General features: G+C 37.0%; 1 protein-coding gene across 1 annotated transcript in view; it reads right to left on the bottom strand.

Moving 5' to 3' along the window:
* Positions 1 to 26,708, bottom strand: part of IQCM (IQ motif containing M) — a 354,275-nt gene that overhangs the window by 68,818 nt on the left and 258,749 nt on the right. The window contains exon 11 of the mRNA XM_087437208.1: positions 14,125 to 14,286. Coding sequence (XP_087293334.1) covers positions 14,125 to 14,286 — 162 coding nt within the window. The remainder of the gene's footprint in view (positions 1 to 14,124; positions 14,287 to 26,708) is intronic.

The following is a 26,708-nucleotide window of genomic DNA, read 5'->3' as shown; positions in this document are numbered from 1 at the left end:
TTGTTTGGGGCTCTCTGTGCCTCCTGTACCTGGATGTCTGTTTCCTTCCTTAGGTTAGGGAAGTTTTCATCTATTATTTCTTGAAATAGATTCTCTGCTCCCTTGTCTCGCTCTTCTCCTTCCGGGACACCTATAACACGGATGTTAGTGCGCTTGATGTTGTCCCAGAGGTCCCTTAGATCGTCCTCACTCTTTTTAATTCTTTTCTCTTTTACCTGTTCACCTTGGGTAATTTCTTCTAGTCTTTCTTCCAGCTCACAGATCCGTTCTTCTGTATCCTCTACTCTGCTTTTGAGTCCCTCTAATGAATTTTTCATTTCCAGTATTGTATTCTTCATTTCTGATTGGTTCTTTTTTATATCTTCCATTTCTTTGTTGACATTCTCACTGAGTTCATCTATTCTTCTCCCCAGATCAGTGAGCATCCTTAACACTCTTAGTTTGAACTCTCTGTCGGGTAGGTTGCTCATTTCTGTTTCACTTAGTTCCTTTTCTGGGGTTTTGTCCTGTTCCCTTACTTGGAATGTATTCTTTTGCCTCCTCATTTTGCCTCTTTCCCTGTGCTTGTGTCTACGTATTAGGTAGGTCAGCTACGTCTCCTGCTCTTGGATAGGTGACCTTATGTAAGTGATGCCTTAGGATGCTTCCAGTGTGCTTCCCTCAGTTCTCAATGTTCCAGGGGCGGCCCCTATGTGGGCTACGTGTGTCCTTCTATTGTGGCCTATTATCTCTTCCTATAGGCGCCCAGGGAGTCTGAGTTATGCTCCTGGCCAGCTGTTGTAATGCTCAGCTGCTTGTAGTTGTTGTGGGCCCTTCAGTCTCTTTATCAGGTGTGGGGAGCCCCAGTACAGTTGGCTGTAAGTTCTAATACCACATTTGTGTTGCAGTGTTTCTTTTAAGTGAGTAGGCCCCCAGTGTGGCAGGTTGTTAGGCTCAGGGCCTTACAATTGCTGTAAACCTCTAGCCTATTAGGTCTCTTGTCAGCTCTCTGGGGATTGCAGCTGGGTGGGGCTGGCCTCAGGCACAGGAGCACCCAATTGTTTCAGGCTTTGGAAGGTGGGGCAAACCTCCTATGTGGGTCTTTGAGAGGCACAAGTCTTCTGCAGCTGACAAGCCCTGTTGCCCACAGGTCCACACACACAGTCAACACAGTCCTGCCCCGTGTGAGTGCCCCGACCTCCCCAAGCGGACACAGTCTCTCCACAGCGGGAGCCCCACACACTCCGCCACCACCCCACACTCTCCACCCGCTCCTTGTGCACACCCTGCCCCGCTCAAGTCAGCTCAGTTGCCAGGCTGCAGAGAATCCAGTCACCAATCTATGCAGGCCCACACGTTGCCTGAGGGCTTGTTGTTGGGTGGGGCCAGTCTCTAGGGTGGGCTGCCTGCCCTGGCTGAGCTGGATTAAATTGGTGCTCTAGCGGGTAGAGCAGACCCTGGGCTAGCAGGTCTCAGGGAGAACTCCAATGGCGTCTGTGTCAGCACGCTCACACCAGGCCACAACAATGGCCGCCGCCAATGTCCCAGTCCCTGGAGAGGTCTCACCCCTCACCGTGATGCACTCAGGGCCTATTAGGTGAGTCTCTTGTCACCCAGCACTGTGTACCTTTCTTTCTGGTGATTTTAGGATGCTTTCTGGAACGGGTGAGTTTGTGCGCGGGCCCTTTAAGAGCCAGTTTTAGTTTCTTTGTGAACCGGGTTTTCTGGGGGTGCTACCCAATGCTTTAGTAGCAGGCAAAGTCAGATATTATGCCGCTGGTGTCGATTGTGCTGGGTCCACAAAATGCCCACAGCGGGGGCGCTCCCCGGCTCAGGGCCCCGCGCCTCCAGGGAGGCTGCGTACCTGTGAGCTGCTCCCTGCGGCCGTGATGCTGGCGGCTTGTGAAGGCGGCGTTTTTCCTCTCCAGAAGGGAGTCTCTGCCTCTTCCACTTCAGTTAGGATTGTCCGTTGTTGCAGGAGTTCCTCTTATCCAGTTTTCAGTTCTGTCTCAGGGGTAATTTTTCCACGAGTAGTTGTAAATTGGCTGTGTCCACGGGAGGAGGTGAGTTCAGAGTCTGCATACGCCGCCATCTTGACTCCGCCGCCTCTATATATTTATTTTATAACTATTACATATAACTTCAAGATATATCTGTATATATGTATATGTACGTACATACGTACGTATATGTAAATGTTTATATTTTTATTTTTGGCACAGAGGATCTTACTAGTATGGAACCTCTCTTAGGGGATACTTTGAGGATGTGGCATTGGTTTTCACAAAGATTGAGAAAATATCAAACAACTTGTATTGGGTAGGGGCCTAGGATACACTATTTCCTTCAATAAGTAGAACAGTCCTGTGCAACAAAGAATAGCTCATGTCCTAAACAAATTTCAAGTATTCTGCTATAACTTTATGTGAGAAAACCCTGTTTATGCTTATCTGAGCATAGAACCCAGCTTCATTTTACATACAAGCACAAAGCCTTTTTTTTTAGCACTATTTTAATATACATCAAGTTTTCCAGGAATATAAGCACAATGCAAAACACAAGACTATACCCTGTCTTATTCGGAACTTTACTGGTGCCGGCCCCGTGGCTTAGCGGTTAAGTGTGGCGCTCTGCTGCTGGCGGCCTGGGTTCGGATCCGGGCACGCACCAACGCACAGCTTGTCGGGCCATGCTGAGGCGGTGTCCCACATACAGCAACTAGCAGGATGTGCAACTATAACATACAACTATCTACTGGGGCTTTGGGGAGAAAAAGGGAAAATAAAAGGAGGAGGATTGGCAATAGATGTTAGCTTAGGGCCGGTCTTCCTCAGCAAAAAGAGGAGGATTGGCATGGATGTAAGCTCAGGGCTGATCTTCCTCACACACACACAAAAAAAGAACTTTACCAAGAGTTGTTCATCATTTTGAAAATTACATCCCCCAAAAGCAATACTTCTCAAAGTATTTGAGCTAACAATACAAAACACCTCTATCAGTCTATAATCGTAGCTGTCACATTTATGGTGTGTCTATGTACTGCTGCCAACAAACTAGGTCTCCTAGTATAGTTATGCCTAAGCTTTTATATATTAATCTTATATAATATAATAACAACTATTATAATCATATATAATATAGTAATATAAATAAGTCAATATTAATATACTTATAAATTATTTTATATTTTCATATGCCACTTTTCCTTTTATTTATCTTTTCTAATACATACACACATATATAAGGTAAATCACAAAATATTTGTTACATAAAGTGGCTGTTGGGTATGATAAAGTTGAGAACCACTACTCTAGGAGAAGTTTCTCTCAAACAAGACTATGTTTTCTCCAGTGTCTAAAGTAAGAGTAAATGGGGATTGAATGAGACTCTCTCCTGTGAACTTCAATACTTTTGTTTTTTTAATGACAATTTGACTAGGCAAAGACACTTTTGTGGAAACTTCCAAATTTTTTACTATATTCTGAAAAGTTGAATTTATTACATAAAATACTCTTTAACATAGGAGTTACTCTGATCTGCAATTTTGTATAGTACTTATATATTTAAAATATATATTTATTACACAGAATACTCTAACATATCAGGAGTTACTCTAATCTCTAATATTATATATATAACATATAAAACTTTTATAAAATTAGAGATTATGTGTATTTATATATATAAAAAGTTAGAGATTATGAGCTGGCCTGGTGGCCTAGTGGTTAAGTTCAGTGTGCTCCACTTCAGTGGCCCAGGTTCAGTTCCTGGGCGCAGACCTACATCACTGGTCAGCGGCCATGCTGTGGTGGGGACCCACCTACAACATAGAGGAAGACTGGCACAGATGTCAGCTCAGGCCGAATCTTCCTCAAGCAAAATGAGGAAGATTGGTGACAAACATTAGCTCAGCGTGAATCTTCCTCAGCAAAAAAAAAAAAACCAACTAGAGATTTGAGTAACATGTTAAAAAGTATTTTATGTAATAAATATATTTTTATATATTATATATTTTAAACATTTTTTTTTTTTTAAAGATTTTATTTATTCAGTTTTTTCCCCCCAAAGCCCCAGTAGATAGTTGTATGTCATAGGTTCACATCCTTCTAGTTGCTGTACGTGGGACTCGGCCTCACGCTGGATGGAGAAGTGGTGCCTCGGGGCGCTCCCGGGATCCGAACCCGGGCCGCCAGCATCAGAGCGCGCACACCTAACCACTAAGCCACGGAGCCGGCCCTATTTTAAACATTTTTATATAAAACTGTGTGTGTATAATGTAGTCTTAAATTATATTCACAAAATCTGAGTAAAGTAAGGGCATATATTTCCAAAAGGTTATTTTGTTATTCTTGCCATTATATACTATCACACAAATCTATCAGGTTTTATAAAACCATTGTCATAAAAAGAGTCTACCACAAAAAAAGATAGCCAGAGCAATCATGAGAAAGAACAAAGTTAGAGGCATCATGCTTCCTGATTTCAAACTATATTACAAAGCTATAATAATCAAAACAGTATGGTACTGGCATAAAAACAGACACATAGATCAATGGAACAGAACATGAGCCCAGAAATAAACCCACACATATACGGTCAATTAATTTATGCCAAGGAGCCAAGGATATACAAAGGAAAAGGATAGTCTCCTCAACAAATGGTGTTGGGAAAACTGGACAGCCACATGCGAAAGAATGAAGCTGGACCACTCTCTTACACCATGCACAAAAATTAACTCAAAATGGACTAAAGTCTTGAATGTAAGACCTGAAACCATAAAATGTCTAGAAAAAAACAGGCAGTAAGCTCCTTGACATCAGTCTTGGTGAAGATTTTTTGGCTCTGACACCAAAAGCAAAGGCAACAAAAGCAAAAATAAACAAGTGGAACTACATCAAACTAAAAACCTTCTGCACAGCAAAGGAAACCATCAACAAAATTAAAAGGCAACCTACTGAATGGGAGAAAACAGTTGCAAATCATATATCTGATAAGGAGTTAATATCCAAAATATATAAACAATGCCTAAAACTCAATAGCACAAAAAAACAAATATTCTAATTAAAAAATGGGCAGAGGATCTGAGCAGACATTTTTCCAAAGAAGACATACAGATGGCCAACAGGTATATGAAAAGGCGCTCAACATCACTAATCATCAGGGAAATGCAAATCAAAACCACAATGAGATATCACCTCATGCCTGTTAGAACGGCAATTATTGAAAGTTGGCCGTCAGAATGGCTATAATTAACAAGACAGGAAACAACATGTGTTGGAGAGGATGTGGAGAGAAGGGAACTCTCATACACTGCTGGTGGGAGTGCAAACTGGTGCAGCCACTATGGAAAACAGTATGGAGATTACTCAAAAAATCAAGGATAGAACTATCATATGATCCAGCTATCCCACTGCTGGGTATTTCTCCAAAGAACTTGAAAACACCAATTTGTAAAGGTACATGCACCCATGTGTTCATTGCAGCATTATTCACAATAGCCAAGACTTGGAAGCAACCTAAGTGCCCATTAAGGGATGAATGGATAAAGAAGCTGTGGTATATATACACAATGGAATACTACTCAGCCATAAGAAACGATGAAATCCAGCCATTTGTGACATCATGGATGGACATTGAGGGTATAATGCAAAGTGAAATAAGTCAGAGGGAGAAGGTCAAATACCGTATGATTTCCTTCATTAAGTAGTAGATAATAACAACAATAAACAAACACATAGGGACAGAGATTGGATTGGTGGTTACCAGAGGGGAAGGGGGGAGGGAGGAGGGTGAAAGGGATAATTCAGTACATGTGTGTGGTGATGGGTTGTAATTAGTATTTTGGTGGTGAACATGATGTAATCTATGCAGAAATAGAAGTACAATGATGTACACCTGAAATTTTTACAATGTTATAAACCAATGTTACTGCAATAAACAAAAAATTAAAAAAAAAAAAAAAGAAAGAAAGTTGGCAAGGATGTGGAGAAAAGAGAAACCTCATGCACTGTTGGTGGGAATGTAAATTGGTGCAACCATTATGGAAAACAGTGTGGAGGTTCCTCAAAAAATTAAAAATAGAACTACCATACGAAACAATTCCACTTCTAGGTATTTATCCAAAGAAAACAAAAACACCAACTTGAAAAGATATCTGCACCCTCATGTTCATTGCAGTATTATTCACAATAGCCAAGACATAAAAATGGCCTGTCCATCAAGAGATGAATGGATAAAGAAGATAGGATACATATACACAATGGAATGGTATTCAGTTATAAAAAAGAAGGAAATCTTGCCATTTGCGACAACATGGATGGACGCTGAAGGCATTATGCTAAGTGAAATAAGTCTGACAGAGAGACAAATACCGTATGATCTCACTTATATGTGGTTTCTAAAAAAAAAAACAAAAAACGAACTCACAGATACAGAAAATAGATTGGTGGTCGCCAGAAGTAAGGGTGGGGGCTGGGCAATATGAGTGAAGGTGGTCAAAAGGTGCAAACTTTCAGTTATAAAACAAAAAGTCCTGGGGATGTGACTACAGTTAATAATACTATGTTGTATATTTGAAAGTTGCTAAGAGAGTAGATCTTAAAAGTTCTCATCACAAGAAAAAAAATTTGTAACTATGTATGGTGATGAATGTCAACTAGACTTATTGTGGTGATCATTTAGCAATATATGCAAATATTGAATCATTGTGGTACGTGTCAATTACATCTCAATAAAAAATAGTCTAGTGCTAGGTTGTGCAGGAGTTTTGTTGTTGTTTTTTTTTTTTAATTTCTTAAAGTTAGCTCCCACATCTGGACTTTCTCATGCTCTTCCCTTCATCTACAACACTTTTTTCTATTCTCTACTTTGTAACTCCAACCTATTCTGTAAGAACAAACTTATATATCACCATGTTTAGAAAATCATCCCTACTACTGCCAGATGTAGTTATCTTCTTTTCCTAGGCTCGCAATTATAGTTAATTGCTTTTATTATATCAATTAGCATGTAATCTCTATTTTCTTACTTTTTGTGCCTATTTATTGAGAATACTACTTCCCCCACACTCTTAGAAAAGCCTAACAGCTCTACAGCTATGGTAACAAGTTAATACTAGAACTTGTTTTTAAATTTTGTTAACCAATCAATTATAGTTCTCTAGCTATGGTGAAAAGTAACCCCCAGAACCAGCTTTAAACCTGTTTTATCATCCAGTGACAACTCACCTCAGTAAACACACTTCTAAAATCCAACCAGTCAGTGAGACAGCCTACTTTTGAAAGTTAACCGGTGAATGAAAGCCTCACTTTAGTAACATATGTTTGAAGGCCAATCTGCACTCAGTCTTTCCTGAGGAACCACACTCTGAATCCTATGTCACTTTACTCCCACTACTAAAAGCCACTAATCATTGACTTGCATGCTGTGTAACAAATTACCCCCAAACTAGAAGCCTAAAACAAACACTAGTTCCACATAGTTTCTGAGAGAGAGTAATCTGGAGTGGATTTGCTGTGTGGGTCAGGCCAGGGTCTCTCATGAGGCTGCAGTCAAGCTCTCACTGGAGCTGCAGTCATCTGAAGGATTGATGGGGCTGGAGGCTCCACTTTCATGTTGCATTACTCACAGAGACTTCAGTTCCTCACTGACTGTAGGCAGATGCCCTCAGTTCATCAGCATATATGCCTCTCAACAGGACCACTGGAGTGTCTTCATGATATGGCAGCTAGCTTTCCTCAGAGCAGCTTACCCAAGGAAGAGTATCAAGTGGTAAATTTTTATAAATATGCAGCTCACATTTCCTTTAATGTATAGATCTGATGCCACATCTTAATGTCTTCTTCCTCAAGTGCTTCCAATCTGCTTGGTGAAACTGGGTTGGGGGTGGTGGGAGACACAGTTCTGATTTTATCATTAAGGTCCAAGAAAAAATGGAATTCACATAGAACACACTCATTCCATTAAATGAGGAAGACCTAATTCATCAACCTAAAGAATTTTCAACAACTTGACCATAGTTGAAAAACTTTAACCAAATACAGTACGGCATTCATGTTTATCTTCTTGTTGGATGATTCCTATGACTAGATTGAACATTGAAAGTTTTAACCAACTGAACCATCTAAAAATAAAACAACATTTTTCCCACCAGAAATTACACTTATTACAAGAACACATTCACATCATTTGCCCTTAACAAAGGAAATCAAAAGGACATTAAATACCATGACAGCTGAGCCTGCTGACAGTGTATAGTTGGTAAAAAACGGAGACAGAGTATATACCCAAAAAACTTTACAGGACTAATTAAATATAAAACATAGTTTCCAGTGGCTACATTATTCTCCTCAAGCAAGCATATACTCCACAGGCAAAGCACAACTTGAACTAACCATAGTACATTTAAACTTATCCAAATTATAATAGACCACTTCCCATACTTGAGCAGATATAAATGATCTAAAATATACGGAGCTCCTTTCAAATCGGTATTTATTTGAGTTTTTCATTTTACAATAATTAATCCTACAGGACACCTCAAAGAACGGGTTCAAAACTCAACTTAGTTTTGACAAGAGTAATAAATGTCTACATTCTAAATAAGTTAAGGATAATCAGGACGAGTCGGGATAGCAAATTTAAGATGGCAAAATTAACCACACACATAACAAATAGTTATAAGAGAACATGGCAAAAAAAGGAGATAAAAATGAGGGATAGAAATCCAAGTAAATGCTGAGATATACATTTAAAAAGTCTTTAAAAAGTGCAAAGATATAAGCAGAACATGTAGTAGCTAGGATTATATTCACAATAAATCAGACATATTGGATTATCATATTTTATTCTGAATTCCATCACTTAAAATAAATGAGAAAATCTGGAAAATGTTTAGAGAGAAGTGCCAAAAGACATTAAGAACTAGAAGGAGGACTTCTGAGGAATAATATTTTAAATGGCCTATTTTAGATAAAAGAAAGATTCTTATTAATCTATGCATAGCCTTTATTTTGTAGATAGTGAAAAAGTTATAACTGTAATGAAAGGTGTATAAGAAAGAAAGTCTTACGGAGCAAAGTAGAAAATTCTGAGAGAGAAGATCATCAACAATCAAACTCGACTGTCAAGGACGATTGTGTAATTGCCAGAGTCTTTAATGACGGGATTCTCATTTGGCTAATATACATCAGGTCTTCTCTGAAGGCAGTGGAATAAACTGAATGGCATAAAAAGATATCTTGTACCTTTATAATGGGTAGCAAAACAGTGACTAGACCAGGAAATCAGGTTCCAGTATTAATTACTTAACTTAAATAACCATATGTTATAAGGGTAAGTAAAATTTACTATATGGAGGGCTGGAAATGATATATGATAAAGAAGCAATAGAACTAGAGGTCTTTGCTCATTACTTGGAATCTGAACTAATTAAAAACCTTACATTAATACAAGAATATGATTTTAGTTAAGAATGGACCATTGGTCGGAGAAGGTAATTTAATTGGTATTCCCTAAATGATTTCCTTGAAAGATAATGGCTAACCTACCCCTTTCAATGTATTCCCACTAGAATTCCAGGAGTTCCTTAGTATAATCTACAGCTTCCAGGTTGAAAATCCACCAAAATCACAAAAACTTAATGAAGGAGAGGATCAAGTTCAGTGTATTTGTGACAGGCCAGAAGATCAGGGGAGCTCAAGGACAGACAACCCATAAGGAAAGATAACCAAAGACATGTTAAAAGGCTCACCTTCCAAAACAGCCTTTCTGAAAATAAGTTTGACAAGACATATGGGTCTGGAAAAAATTCAAAGATTTTTTTTTTACCTCACTGACGATCTAAGATTATAAAATTATGCTTCAGAAAAAATACTCTGTGCATATTAAACAATTTGAAATTATGACTTGTACAGCATTCCAGTTACATTCGAGCCACTGTGCTAGGAATTATGGGGTATAAAAATATGGATATACTGAATATTTTTAGAGTATGTATGTTCCTAATGCCACACAATTTGTTAGCGACTCATGCCGTTTATAGAGCATTCAGTAACTCTATAAACTACTCCTCACCTCTTGCTGATGATACATACGTCTCTAAATCTACAGAGTGAAATCAATAAACAGGAGTGCCTACGTTGTGGAGTATTAATGTTGGAACACATAATAAGTTCCCAGAGCTGTCTTCCCTCAAATGTTTATAGTCGAGGAGTTACTGAATCTCAGAAAGCACTTCTGGGCAGGCCCCGTGGCTTAGCGGTTAAAGTGCGTGCGCTCCGCTGCTGGCAGCCCGGGTTCAGATCCCGGGCGCGCACCGACGCACCGCTTCTCCGGCCATGCTGAGGCCGCGTCCCACATACAGCAACTAGAAGGATGTGCAACTATGACATACAACTATCTACTGGGGCTTTGGGGGAAAAATAAATAAATAAATAAAATTAAGGCAGGAATTTAAAAAAAAAAAAGAAAGAAAGAAAGCACTTCTGTGATAGACTAATCTTTTTCAAGGCAAATGCTGCAAACTCTCTTGTCAATCAATTTAATAACAACTGTAGTTCAAAAAGATGCAAGGCCCTGGTCACTTACTGAAAAGGGAAGAGATAAGCATAAAACCTCAGAAGATGGAGCCCTCAACTTGCAACATAATGCCATTGCATATTTCCTTTCTATTTATTTTATTTGAACCAAATATTTGGAAATTTGTTCTAAACAATAAACACAAATATTTTAGAATGATGTGGGTCGTGTTCCGATAACTTTCAGGGGGAAAATTACAAAGAGAAAGTAAATCGCAACCAAGATCTTGATTCATTGTATAAACCTAAAGCCTTCAACTTTCTTTTTCATGATTTTCTTTCCCTCCTCTTCTTCCTCTAGGCTATCTATCAGAACTGAGCACTTAAATATACCTTTATATGCAACAGTCCAATGAGACTGCATTAAATTTGTGACTCTCTGTAGTTGTCCTAATACCCTACTTTTAAAACTTAAGAAATCATCTTTCAAAAATATTACCAAAGTACAAATTTCACTCTCTTGGTTCTTTAAATTTATGTTTTCATCTTTAATTTTTTAGCTTTATTGAAGTATGAATGAAAAACTCACATATTTAAAGTGTATGATTTGGGGCTGGCCCCGTGGCTTAGCGGTTAAGTGCGTGCGCTCCGCTGCAGGTGGCCCGGGTTCAGATCCCGGACGCGCACCGGTGCTACCGCTTCTCTGGCCATGCTGAGGCCACGTCCCACATACAGCAACTAGAAGGATGTGCAGCTATGACATACAACTATCTACTGGGGCTTTGGGGGAAAAATAAGTAAATAAATAAAATTAAAGTGTATGATTTGATGAATTTTGACATACGTATACATCCATGGACCTATTGCCACAATCAAGATGGTAAATATTTCCATCACCCTCAAAATTTTGTAATCCATCGAGTCTCACTTCAACTCCCCACTCCCATTCCAGATAATCACAGATCTGCTTCTGTCATATGGTTTAGTTTGCATTTTCTAGACTTTTATAGACATGAATCATAGTCTTGTATTCTTTTTTTATCTGGCTTCTTTCACTCAGAATAATTCTTTTGAAATTCAGCCATGTTGTTACATGTATCAATACTGTCAATAGTTTCTTCTTCTATATGGCTGAGTAGTATTCTGCATGGATATATCACAAATTGTTTTTCCTTTCACCTGTAGATGGGCATTTGAGCTGCTTCTAGTTTGAGTCTTTTACAAAAAAGGAATCTATGGATACTCACGTGCAAGTCTTTGTATGGACATATACTTTCTTTTCTGTAAATATCTAGAAGTGGTATGGCTGAGTCGCATAGTAGGTGTATGTATAACATGTCTAAAAAGTGTCAAACCATTTTTCAAAGTGTTTTTACATTTGCACTCACAGAAAATTAATGTCCAAGTTGCCGCACATCCCTGCCAACACTTGATGTGGTCAGTCTTTTTGATTTTAGCCATTATGGTAGGTGTGTAGTGATATCCCATTGTGATTTAATTTACATTTCCCTAATGACCAGTAACAGTGCATATCTTTTTTGGATTTGTTTGCATTTCTATAAATTCTTCCCTCTTTTTATTTTGTGTTTATTTTTAAAATTTTATTTACAGTAAAATTTACTGGTTTTGGTGTACAGTTTATTTTGACTAATTTTTAGAGTCATATAAAACCACTACCACGATCAAGATACAGAACAGTTCCATCACCCTAAGAACTCCCTCATGCTGCCTCTTGGTAGTCAAACACTCCCACTAGCCTTAAGCCCTGGCAACCACAGGACTGATCTTGGTCCTTATAATTTTGCCTTTTCCAAAGTGTCATTTAAATGGAACCTATATATAGCCTTTGAGTTTGGCTTCTTTCACTTAACATGATGCATCTGAAATTCATCCATGCTGTTGTGTGTATCAGTAATTCATTCCTTTTTATTGCTGAATAGTATTTCACTGTATAGATGTAACAAATTTTGTTTATCCATTCACCAGTTGAAGAACATTTGTGTTGTTTCCAGCTTTTGGCAAATATGACTAAAGCTGCTGTACACATTCATATATAGGTTTTTGTGTAAACAAACACTTTTATGTCTCGGGTATTTACTTAGGAATGGGATGGCTGGGTTTTATGGTTAGAGTATATTTAAACTCATAAGAAAGTAACAAAATATTTAGAAATCGGTTGTACCATTTTGCATTTCCACTAGCAATGTATGAGTGTTCCAGTTGCTCCACATCCTTGCCAGACTTGGCATTGTCAGATTTTTAAATTTTATTTTAGTCATTCTAATAGGTGAGTAGCGGTATCTGATTGCGGCTTTAATTTGTATTTCCCTAATGACAGTGATGCTGATTATCTTTTCATGTGCTTATTTACCATCTACTTATTTTCTTTGGTCTATTTGGTTTTGCCAAAATACAAAGCTAATTCATAGAAGGATAGTCTTTTCAACAAATAGTGCTAACATACTTGGATAGCAATATGTTAAAAAAAAAAAAAAAGAACTTCAACCTACACCTTGAGCCACGTACAAAAAATAACTCAAAACAGTTATACACTAAAATATAAAGCCTAAAACGATAAAATTTCTAGAAGAAAACCTTGTGACCGGAGGTCTGATCAATATTTCTTGGACATGACAATAAAAGCATGAATCATAAAAGAATGCAGTGGTAAACTGGACTTCATCAAAATTAAAAACTTCTGCTCTTCAAAAGATATTATTAAAAGAAAGAAAAGAGAAGCCACAGACTGGGAGAAAATATTTGCAAAGCATATTTATGTTAAAGGATTCATATCCAGAATATCTAAAGGACTCTCAACACCTAATTAAAAAAAAATGTCCAAAAGATTTGAACAGACATTTCGCCAAAGAAAATATACGAATGACAAATATATAAAAAGACACTGAATATCATTATCTACAAGAGAAATGCAAATTAAAACCACAATGGAATACCAATACATATCTATTTAAATGACTAAAATTAGAAAGACAGATTATACCAAGTATTGATATAGCTGTGCAGTAAATGAAGCTCTCATATGTCTGCTGGTGGGGAATATGAAATGGTATAACCACTTTGGAAAACAGTTTAGTCAAGAGAAATGCAAGCATATGTCTATACACAGTCTTGTGAAGGAATGTTCATAGCAGCTTTCCTTGTAGTATCACTTTTTTGAAAACAATCCAAATGTCCATCTTCAGGTAAATAGATAAGCACAGCATGTTTCCACCATTCTAGTGGAGGCACCAAAGTGTAAGATAGCCATTTTTTTTTATTTTTTGCTGAGGAAGATTGGCCCTTAGCTAACATCTGTGCCCATTTTCCTCCATTTTGTACGTGGGATGCTGCCACAGCATGGCTTGATGAGCGGTGCATCAGTCCACGCCCAGGATTCAAACCCATAGACCCTGAGCCTCTGAAATAGAGCATGTGAAATTAATCACTACACCACCAGGCCGGCCCCCAAAATAGCCACTTCTTAAATTACAAGCATAATACTTAAGAACTAAAGGGCATATTCTATAGGGCCTATGTATCACCCCACATCATCTAAGTGACAAATAAGAGTTATATAAAGTGTCATTTCTTCTTTATTATAAATAAATAATAAAGTTCAGCATCTTACCTATGTATTTATATCCTTCTTCCCCATTTACTATCGGTTTCAGCCAAGTTGACCTAAGTTGTATATTACTATGCACATGGGCACCTTGAGGAGGATAGAGTGTAAATAACATTTCAATCGCCTTGAACTTCTTGATGCGTTCAGGATATTTTTCATGGTCTTCTGTAAAAAAAAATATTAAAATTTTTTTTAAATTTTAGACATTCTTACAAAATGTCTAATGTGTTTCTTTTAAGGGATGCAAATTAAAAACTATTTAATAATTTGAATGCTAACGGTTACGTTGACAACATGGGTATCTTTTAGCCAAAGATACTTCACCAAATATCTTACTGTTCGGATAATTACTGGCAAAAATTAAGGAGTAAGAGCTTTACTAATATAATCTTCAAACACTATAAGTTTAAAGCAGTGCTGTTAATAGCTGTAGCAAAAAAGTAAGATAAATAAACAGCATTCACATTATGTGTACTATAACTTAACTGTATACTTTTTAAAATTGCCATTATATAAAGAAATCATTAATTTCACAAAAATTTTCAGTAAATGTAGAGTTCCATAAACTGGAACTACTGAGGAAATTAACATTTTTAGGCTTTGGTCCTTAAGAAAACATAATAATGTATATACAAATATTTATATACCACTTACTGTACGTAAGGAATTGTTCCAAGTGCTTTAAAACGACCCATTTAATTTTCATAACACATCCATAAGATAAATCTGATTATTATTTTCATTTCACATGAAGAATTTGACACCCAGAGAAATTAAATAACTTGCCTAAATCTTGCAGTCTGTAAATGAAGCAATTAGGATTTGGATTATCTAAGGAAGCTCTTATTTGCAAACAAACGCTTGTGAACTGAACATGACCTTCATTAACTAGTAGATGAGAAAACTGGAATTAAAAAATAAGTTGAATTGTAGGGTGAAAGATCTTTGCTTCTGGTCCTTGGATCTCCAGTTTGTAATTTCAGGTTTTGGTTGATAAACAAGTGTCCTAAAATTCAATAAGGCAGTCTCCTGAGCAATTAATTCAGTGACTCTACCTAGAAACATTTCAAAGAAAAGAGAGATGCTAATGTAAATTTCCATTTATAACCCTGTTACATTTTCTTTCTTTCCTCCCTAATTTCATTCCTTCCTTATTTTCCTTTACTTTGTTAAATATCATATTTTGTGGTATAGCAAGTGTAAGGCAGTATGGCATAATGATTAAATGATTAAGAAAGTAGATTTGTTGGTGGGCAATGTGCCAGGTATCAATCCATTGTATCACTTCAGATCCACCCTTCACTGTCCTGCTTATGAGACTAGAACATTTCTCCCTGGCCATATGGCACAATTTTAAGCATCTTCCATAGAGAGCAACAGAGGAAACTAGAGGATGAAGTTCTCTAGTTTCTGGGTGCCTCTCTGGGTTGGCTCCTTCAGTGCACAGTGGCCAGCAGTGCAGGGCACCATCTGGGCTTTGTCCCCCAGAACCACATTGGGCTCACACACGCACGCACGCACACACACACACACACATACTGGGAGCTTCCTTGCGAGTTCTGTGGTGCATCACCTTCCCATGAATGAGTTCCCAGTGGATTCCACAGTGTGACACCTCCCTAGTTTTCCCAGAATCCTAGAAAGTGGCTTCCCTGTGAGTTCCACTAGCATGCTACCTCAGTGCACTTCTCTGCCATTCACTGGGCCACAGCTATGCCCTTTCCAAGAAGATCTATACCACAGAGGGGTGGGGGTGCAGGGAGGAGGCCCTCTTTAAAATGCATTCTTTCCTTAGGTGTTTTGCCTTAGACCTAGGGGTAGCGGCCACTGCCTACTCCCTATATCTGTTCTTCTCAATTTTTTTTTTTTTTTGGTGAGGAAGATCAGCCCTGAGCTAACATCCATGCCCATCTTCCTCTACTTTATATGGGATGCCGCCACAGCATGGCCTGACAAGCGGTGCGTTGGTGCACACCCGGGATCCGAACCCCGGGCTGCCAGCAGCAGAGCACGTGCACTTAACTGCTATGCCACAGGACCATCCCCTCTTCTCAATTCTTTAGAGTTCTTTTTACCCCTTAGTAGCCAATCATAGTTACTCCAATCCCCACCAGTTAATAATTCTTTATATTAAACTTTTCCTGCTCAAATTACTGTGTAGTTTCTATTTCCTAATTAGACTGACTGACGCAAGCAGACCTGTGCTCTAGTTCTTGAACCACCATTAACAGGCTGTGAAATATTTGACAAATCGATTTATTTCCAGGTGATAGTGTTGACCTCATAGGGTTATTGTTAGGATTAAGTGACATAAGACATATAAAACATTTATAGCACCATGTCTATAAGTACTAGGTGAGTGTGGTGTTAGTTTTCATTCAGTTTTATTTCAATAATAATAAAAACTACAAGTCAGGAAATAATATGTTACTGCATCTTTCAATTATAAACACCTTAGTGACTTTTCTCCCTCTATTTAAAAATTGTTCCCTTCTAACTAAAAAAAAAGACCTTTTTACATGTGCTCAGATATGTGAACAGATATATACAGGCATCGCCTATATAATTCTAAATCTGCTTTCTCATCTGTCCTTTCTTCCAGAAAGGAAGCTAAAACTATTATAAAACAATGCTGGGGAATAAATCCTTCTTTACTTTTTCACCCAAGTCATATTTCTTCAAGATGTTGAGCAGGGGAGATCCTCAGGCAGCAGAGGTCTTTTCAAGTTGTGAAGGAGGCTAAGGATGCAGCATTATATCACGAGAAAACATATAGCTAAATTAAATACAATCCTGAAGTTTTCCATGACACACAAAATAAGGAAACAAAATAGATCAGAGTTTCTCTCTCTGAAACCATATAGACAAAAAAATAAAGTAGGAAAAACTAGCAATAATAACTGCTATTTAGTGTGAAAGGACCAAATTGCACTTAAGGTTTCTCCCCTCCCCAACATTTATATATTTCTAATTCCATTAGCTTAAAAAAGATGTTTAGCAACATTATTAGATAGAATTATGCTTATTAGTTTTAATAAAGCACTTTATTTTCCATAAAGGCAAATGTTTCCATTGCAGGCAAAATAAAATGCCTACACTAAGGTCTAAGTAGTGATGAACGTAGAACAGCCACTTTCTCTTACTGGCTTATCCTGATTGAAGACTAAGCAGAAACACATGAAGTTGGTGCAGCGCTGAACTTGCTAGGATAACACGATATAGTGATAACAGTAGTATCAGAGACACTGGAGGTTTCTTGCTCAGGGTCTGGCTAATGTCATCCTTTGCCACCAGGCAGCACAAATGGAGCCTTGGAGCTTAAACAAGGCATCATGATTTTTGAATGATTGTTCCTTCCTTCATAACATCAAAGTTGATTACAAATAAGCATTTTTCATTTTAGAAAACATGTAGCTTGCAAAACATGTTCTCTTCTTTTTATTTTATTACATGTGTCATCCCAAGATAAAAACAGGAATTTAATTTTTGTTGTTGCTACTGGTAATTTTTGTTATTTATAGAGTACCTTCCTTTTAATACACTGCTAGTCGATATTGCCACATTGGATTTATTTTATTTTATTTTATTTATTTTATTTTATTTTTTTGTGAGGAAGATCAGCCCTGAGCTAACATCCATGCCAATCCTCCTCCATTTGCTGAGGAAGACCTGCCCTGAGCTACCATCTATTGCCAATCCTCCTCCTTTTTTCCCCTTTTTCTCCCCAAAGCCCCAGTAGATAGTTGTATGTCATAGTTGCACATCCTTCTAGTTACTGTATGTGGGACACCACCTCAGCATGGCTGGACAAGCGGTGCATCGGTGCGCGCCCGGGATCTGGGCCCAGGCCGCCAGTAGCGGAGCGCGTGCACTTAACCGCTAAGCCACGGGGCCAGCCCCGCCACATTGGATTTAGATGTAGTAATATTGTTCTCAGAACTCAAAAGAATAAGAGCTGCTCATTACTCCTTCCTCCCCAAGCCATATGTGTAGTAAAAATCTGAAGATCTTAAATGTATGTGTCTAGGTCTGGTTCTACGGCAAAAGCCCACACAAAATTTCCATAACTTTCTATTGCTCTCAGGTCACCCCATGGTTAATTATCTTCATTGAGAGGTAGCAGTGGTGGTTGAGAGCAGAGGTTCTGGAGCTGCACTGCTTGGGTCTGAATCTGGACCTGCCGTTTACAAGCTGTGTGACCTGAAGCAAGTTAACTAACCTCTCTCTGGCTCAGTAGCATAGTAAAACTGTCCACGTTATAGTGTGGTCATGAGCTCTAAATGGGTTAATATAAGTGAAGTCTTTAGAAGAATACCTAGTCTGTAGCCAGCATTATTTAAATGTTAATTATTACCATTATTATGATGCCCTCCATTTAACAGATCCTGGTACAACCTCTGTCTTATTTAGATAATGATAGCAGCTTCCTGTCTCCTGCCCCATCTTGCTTGTGCTCTAGGTGGGTGGATGGAAAAGTGGGCAATCATCCTGAAGTCATTGCCCCTTTGGTCGCTCCTCTACTATTTTGGATGCTCTAAGTGTCAGTGGTTCCTGTTGGATACTGATCAGCATCCTGGGGCTTTCTGCCATTTTCAGAAGTTTTTTGGTTAACCAGTCATTTGCAGACTACTAATTGCTGTTATGGCCGTCTTCCTTGCTATTATTATTAGCAATAAAAATAAGGAGTATATTTTGTTTAACCTACGACATTACAGACGCTGATGGCCCCATCAGTTTATGTACCACTAAGAAATATAAAGGACTGGCAATTTAACTTATGGCACGCTATTAATTATAAGATGTAACTTAATTTAATAGACATTAAAATATGAAAATATACATCTTAGAGTTAATAAAATACGACAAAAATCAAGATATCCAGTTGCCTAATTGACAACTCCACTTGGCTAACAAATAAGCATCTCAAAGTCTACGGACCAAAACCCGTGCTGTGCTCAAGTTCCCTGTCTCAGTAAACAGCATCTAACGAAACAATCTAGAAAACTAGAGACCTCCTTGATATTTGCCTCACTTTCCACTGCTACCATCCTAGAAAAACTATCATCTATTTTTATACAAACATTTTAGGCTCCCAAATCGTCTTCTTGGCCCTTTCGATTTTGTCTCCAAACAGAAGCCAGAATACTATTTAAAAAATGTAAACCCAAGCATATGTTTTGTATTCGATGGTTCCCTGATGCTCTTAAAATAATAATGTTGGGCTCCTTACTATGTCCTAAGAGATTCTGAACATTCTGCTGCCTGCCTCCTTCTCCACCTCTGCTCTAGCAACCCTGGCTCCTTTCAGGATCACAAATAACCCCTGCTTCCTCCTGTTTCAGAACCTTTGCATAGGATGTTCTGTCCACCCGGCATGTTCCTCTCCCAAAGCCTCACTTCCACTGCCTCATTAACATCTACACTACCTTCATGCCTCTTCCCCAAGCCACGTCTCTCACCAAACTAGATCAAGCCTCCACATTATACAATCTCAGAGTTACTGTTCTCTTTACTTTTTATCCATTACACGTATTGAAGTTTATAATTATGTTATTTATATTATTATTTCATTAAGATCTGTCTCCTTCACAAGACTATTAGTTCCAGGCAGGCAAGATCCATGACTGTTGGCTAACCACTGTATCCCCTACCACCTGGCCCTGTGCCTGATACTTAGAAAGGGTCAATAGAGGCTTTTAATTAACAAATAAATATAACAACAATTGATAGTATTTATTGGGAGCTTAGTATACGGTAGGTGGTGTGTTAAGCAGGTTACATACAGTAGCTAATTTGATCCTAAAATCACATACGTTTAACTTGCTGACAATCCTTTGAGTTCAATGTTACCATACTCATGTCATAGCTCAAGACACTGATGCATAGAGAGGTTACAGAGAATTTTCAAGGCCTCATAGCTAGTAAGTGGTGAAGCCAGAATCAAATCTCAATTCTGTCTAACTTCAAAGCCAGTCCTTTTAACCAGGATGCCCCATTGTTTTAACAAATGGTTCCTGATATCATGGGACTGTTAGCGGCTTCATGGGATGCTAGTCACCTGGTGGACTCTCCCTTTGAAATCTTCTTCCAGTCTTTCTAAATCCTTGAGCCGTCCCTGTATGGTCTGCTGTCAGCACTACGGTTTCTCTCACAAAAGCAGCAGCTCACAGCTCTTTCCAGGCAGTTTTCTGATGTTTGTCTTCTCCACAAAAACTTTTTCTTGTCGAGGTTGTTGAAAAGCCCTCAGGTCAAAACCGCTATTCATCAACTGATTATAACTGTCTTAGTTTGCTAGGGATGTAAGCTAGTATAAAACCCCACAGTGTGACCTTAGCCACCTCTAGTTTTCCTCTTCCTCTCAGATAGTGAGGCTCATTATGCTTAACATTCAGGGGGTAGTGAGTTTTCAGAGAACCCAAAGATGCCTTTCCCTTCCTCTCCCAAACAAGGTGCTATATTACCGAGAGTTCATTGCTTCCCTCCTACACACTCTCAATTTGAATATTTAAGGCAATGGTTCCCAGACTTGTACTTCAAGTATCACGGTGATTAAAAAAAATTATAAGTGGGGTTTGACTAATTGAGTTTGTGTTTGGCAAATATTCTGGTTCCATGATTATTTTAACATTATTTCACGGTTTTAAAAGCATTGTGTGTTCCTAATAGAAAATTTTGGAAATAAAAAAAATCATAAGGAATAATTATTACTCTTAATATTTGCCAACTCTAATTCTATATGCATGATTTTTATTCTCCCACAATCCCCAAGAAACCGCAAGAGAGTATAAGTAGTTAATAGGACACTTGGCGACAGATCACTCTCAGATCAAATAAATATGTAAAATGTTTACTATTAAAAATAATAAACTGAGCAGCTACTTTTAAAAATAAAAAAATTATTAAAAATTAAGAAATATACATAAAGCTATCAACTTTATATTTTAAGTAAAGATGATAGACCATCTATTACAACAATTGTTCATTTCTAAAATTATTTTTAAAGGATATTTTAAATTATTTTTAGGGATGCTTTAAAGGATATTTTAAAAATACATGAGCAACACAATTTCAGATAAAAGACTAGTACTTCACATTGAATGACGAGAACCTTGAGCTTCTAGGACTTTTGAAAGTGTCAATTTCTTCCTAATAGGCCTGCTCTCGACACAAATCCCAGCACAGACACAATACTTCCAAAGGGCATGTGTACAAATTAAATTCAAGACCAGTCCTAAGTGTATCAGGTAGAGTTAGGTGGCTAACAAAGCTTTACTAGTGACCCTGGGTTATTAAACCAGAATGGCAAACCTTATTATTAAAGTCTTATTAACACGTATTTATAAGCATGGGTAGAAATAGCCTAATCCTTTACCTTTGCCCAGTAACTGCGCTATTATGGTACTAAATTTATCACCAAGGTAAAAATACACTTTATAGTCTTCATACAAAAACAAAGTTCATAGGCTAAAAACAATGGTGACAGATAATGGAGGTTTTCTTCCATTGTGAATATTATGCATTCATTAAAATACTAATTTATCTCTTATGGGCCACTGACCACTCACATGAGGTTTTCAGTATGGGGTTATCAAATGTGAGTTTGAACTAGTGGTCAAAAAATCTATAACCTACTGTAAATAACTAACTTCTAAATGTTGTACTTTTAATATCTTGTCACTAGTTATAGTACTTTATGTTGCATTCATTGTCTTTGATTTTAAATAAGTGAACGTCATACATTTTTGTCATGGCATTTTTATCTAAGCTTTTTCTATTCATTAGTAAATTTAAAAGAAAGATACCAATTTATCAGTATGAAAAATTATATATGTCTTGAACAAGGGAAAGTGAATCTAGAGCATCCCCATTCCCAAATTAAGGAAATTTTCTTACATTTAATTTCTATTAAGCTAAAATGTAAGATTTAAAGATAAATGATGAAAGAAGAAAACATTAAGATTCAAAACCAAAGGGCAAAATGGTTAAGAAGGCAGTTAAGTAATGTGCCACTGGATGATATCACCAGTAAAAATAAATGCAAGGACCACTGATCTCTTATATTACAATTAAATACCAACATTACTTAATTTAAAGAAGAGCAAAAATGTTCATTAACAGTTGACTGAAAGTAAAGAATACAAAATAAGGACATGAATTAATTAAAAATTTGTTAAAGTATGCAAATATTAATTAAAAAATTCTTACAGTACAGCCAATATTACTACTTTTAAATCCCCTCAGTTCATGAAAACAGGCACATGCTGTGAATTTTGCCAGAATGTTCTTCACTATACAATTCAAAGGTTAAGTGTGTGAAAATTGTGTCCCTGATACATACTTTTATAAATCCAACCAAAACTCTGCTATAAAATAGAAAATTAGGTGTTTGATTGTTCAATCATCAAAGTACAGTTATTTCGAAAGGTTTACTTCTTCAGTGGAATAAATATATAGAGTTCATAAAGAAATATGCTAACATTTTATTTTATTTCCATGTTGATTTCTTTTTTTGCTTTTTAGACTTATAAGCAAATAAACACATTTTCAAGTGTGTAATAAAGAAAGCTGAAAGATGTTTCCCTTTTTCTGTCTTCACGGAACTTAGATAAAAACACAGACCATATTACCATACATAAATAAATCATATAGTTACATAAAACACTAAAACAATTTTGGTTAATAATTCCAATACAATTATAAGGATTCCTTATGAGGTGCATTTTCTTTCTTCTAAAATCCTATGTATGTGTGTTTATGTGTGCATGTGTCTGTGTACTAGAAGTAATGCAAACATTGTCTCATAAATGATTGGAGTATTATGATTAATCTTAAGGACTCTATTTTAAAAATATGCTCTTCATTTTTCTCTGAAGGTCTGAGTCTCAGGATGGCCAAATTAAATCTATTAACATGACTTGACTTTGACAGACTAAAGACAAACGCTCCTCTCATCTTAGTTTAAATGCTCTCACTTTGAGAGAAGCACAATGGCACAAAAAATTGTAAAGCTTAGGAGCACAGTGGCAGTTTTTATTGGGCTCACCACACATAATTCACAACAAACTTCTTTTCACTTTGAAAGAATATTTTAATAAAGAAATTCACCTCCTAGGTTGAAAGCACAAAAATTCCAAATAAATTTAGCTACTCTAAATTGTTAAATTAAATTTGAATTAACCAATCCCCTTGTTTTTCTTGCTACAGATTGCCATCCTTTTGGTCATTTTTCTATATGTATGTATATCCTTAAGGAGCTAGGGGAAATCCAACCAATCTTTAGGCTATTCATTACTAACATCAGTTTTAAAAAATATTTTGCCAAGAAAGTTGGAGTTACACAGTTTAATATTTTAAGTAGTATTGTCCCATATTATCTCAATCTTTTAGGAAAAAAAATTGGAATAATTGGCAATTATTAACAGGCTTAGCTCTCTGTATTTAGTCAATAATTACGTCAGCCTGCCATGCAAAAATTATTATCCAAAAAACCCAAAGATTTACCTTTGTTTTCATGTGCTTAGCACTGTCTCTAGATTCAGGAAGCAAAAATAATATCATGCTATTTCATACAGTAACAAATAAACTCTAAATAAGTGAAAATCTTTCCTGATGGAGTTCCCAAGTAAATGAAAAATAAATATTTTTAAAATATTATTTTATGTATTAATTTGTTAAACAATAAATGTTGTCTTTTAGAACTGAAGCATTCTTTAGCTTTTTGGAGTTCACTTGCCAGGTTAATTTAGATTTCTCAATAGTAGTAAAGAGGTCTATAATTTGAGGCTTGTTTATTGATTATAGAAAAGTTAGGATTAATCTAAATTTTTTCTGAAACAAGGTTGGGTACAAGCTAATTAATAGGTGGAAGAATTTACTTATTTAACAAATGTCCAATCCTGGCTTGATTTATTTATAGGTATCAATAGATAATAATATCCTAGGTTAAAGATGGTATAGTAAAAGCAAGTTTTTTCTCTCCTCCTCTCCCATGATAACTCCCCCCAAAAACCATTTTGTAATCTACCACAATATAAATATATTTAAATCTTTAGTGAAACATGAAAATTCCTGCAACCTCCAACAACTTTGAAAATATTTGACAGAAACAATAAAATTCAAGACCTAAATGAAAGAGAATGCCTAGAGCTGACACAAACTTCCTCAGATCTCAGACAAGACACAGATGTGGCTGAAAGGAAGAATCACAGTCCTGGGGGACCCCTCCAGGGACCTTTTGAGGGAGTAACAAGATCTATGTGTGTGGATGGATCATAAGAGAAGCAGAAAATGTAACTGAGAAACCCAGTCCACACCACACCTCAGAATGACAGTTGAGGTGGAGTCAAAGGAAGACAGATTCATGTCTGTCTCATGTGCAAACTACATTCACCCCATCCCAACGTCCCCTAAAGTCTCTACCACTTATAGCATCAAGTCAAAGTCCAAAAATCTTGTCAGCTCAAATGTCCCAAATCTCATCATCTAAATCATCTAAATTTGGTATTGGTGAAGCTCTGGGTATAATCCATCTTGGGGCACAATTCCTCTCTACCTATGGATCTCTGAAACGTAAGAGAAAGTTGTCTGCTCCCAAAATACAACGGTAGAACAAGCGTAATACAACGGTTAAGACATTGCTGTTCACCAGGAAGAAAATGGGAAGAAAAAAAGCAATATTTTTGAGATTCAGGCTGGATAAATTCTGTTAGATTTCAAGGGCTAGAAATAATCCTTTGTGATTTTCAGCTCTGTCCTCTGAATCATTTTTCCTTTTTCACAAAGGGCAGCATGGATTTGTAGCTGAATAGTTTTATCAGACTGTTTCCTGCTTATACACTTTTGCCCAGTAGCCTTCTTTCATTTCATACTGTCTCTGTCCCTTTTGGTCCAAGCTGGCAGGTCCACATTCTCCTGCTATAAACTGCTCAAGAATCTTGTTGTGCTCCTATGTCTGTTATGGAGATTCACTCCATTAGACAAGGGCCTCCCCATACATCTTTCCTGGAAAATTCCTTCTCTTTTCTTGACTTCTGCTTCGATGACTGAGAGGATCTATGATTCACACATTTTTTTCTCTTCAAAGAACCTTTATGTGACTGAATTCTCTTTTTGATCTTTCTGAGGTATTAGCAAAACGTTGTCCATGCACACTCGCAGCTTTCCTCTAGAGCATGTTTCATGTTTTCCTGAGAGTGAACCTCTTAATTTTAGTATCTTTCACAATCTGAATAAGTTGGGAACTTCCCAAATACCTAGTCCTGGTTCCTTTTTGTTTAACAGTTCTCTCAATTTATCCTCTTGCATTTTACTATAGGCAGCAAAAAGTAACCAGGCTGCAAGTTTGACTCTTTGCTTGGAAATCTCCTCAGCTGAATGTTCAAGGTCATAGCTTACAAATTCTATTTCATACATAACTATAGGACACAATTCCATTGAGTTTTCTGCCACTATATAACAAGGATCTCCTTTCCTCTGGTTTCTAATAATATGTTCCTAATTTCCCTCAGAGCCCTCAGTAGCAGTACCTTTAACTTTTATATTAATGCTGAGAGTCTTTTGTAATTTAGCTATTCTTTAAGGTGATTTAGGTTTTCTTCTTCAGGGAAGCCTCAGCTCTATTTTAAAGGCCTGTCAGCTGATTTGGGCAAGCCTGCCCAAATTATCTAGAATAATCTTTCTTACTTAAAGTCAACTGATTATGGATTTCAGTCACATCTACAAAATACCTTTGCAGCAACATCTAGATTAGTATTTGACTGAATAACTGAGAACTGTAGCCTACTCAAGCTTACACGTCAAAAGACCATAACAAGCTTAATGAACTTAAGGATATAAAAAGTATCCTTTGGGAATCCAAGTTACTTCCAACAGGTGGTAATAGCTGGCTTCTGCTTTTCCAAAACAACATTCAACAAAAGAAGAAAAATACCCAGAAATACTGAGAGAAGGTGTAATCCAAGAGTTTTATATGAAGCCAAGAATAAAGATATCAAAAAACATTTTCAGGAAATAGGCACCCACAATCTCTTCTTGGAATACAACAAAACAAAACAAAACAAAAAACAAAATACTACATTTAGTTAAAATAGAGCCAAATAAAATTGAATCAAAATAAAGAATGGAGAATCCCATGGCAAAACATGAAGGAAAGAAGGAACAAGGAAGGAAGGAAGGAAATTGGTAAGCATTGAACCCATTTAAATATATAGAACCACAAGGCCAAACAACTGTAGGACTTTTAGAAAAGTACATGGGTTAGACACTTTGAAAATATTCTCAAAAATCATAAGATATATTTTTTAAAATGGAAGATATATGGGAGGAGAAGTAAAAGAAAGTTTAAATATGATAATTTTCTAATCTTGTTGGTAGGATGTCACTAGAGGATTTTGATAAATTAGGAAATACTTTAAGGATTTAGGTTTCTTAAAGCATTCTTTAAAAGGACCAAAAACAATGCAGAATAATTCCTGATAAAGCTAAACTTTGCGTAAAACACATAGTATTTAGCCAGAAATATTGCTGCCTCTAACAATTTAGAGGTTTGGTTACCAACGAAAAGCGGAAAGGTCACACATGTATAGATT

The sequence above is a fragment of the Ceratotherium simum genome, chromosome 12, assembly GCF_057802395.1.
Source record: "Ceratotherium simum simum isolate JZ-2026a chromosome 12, ASM5780239v1, whole genome shotgun sequence".
Classification (NCBI taxonomy): domain Eukaryota; kingdom Metazoa; phylum Chordata; class Mammalia; order Perissodactyla; family Rhinocerotidae; genus Ceratotherium; species Ceratotherium simum.
The sequence above is the reverse complement of the archived record's forward strand: the minus strand, read 5'-3'. Positions and strand labels throughout refer to the sequence as shown.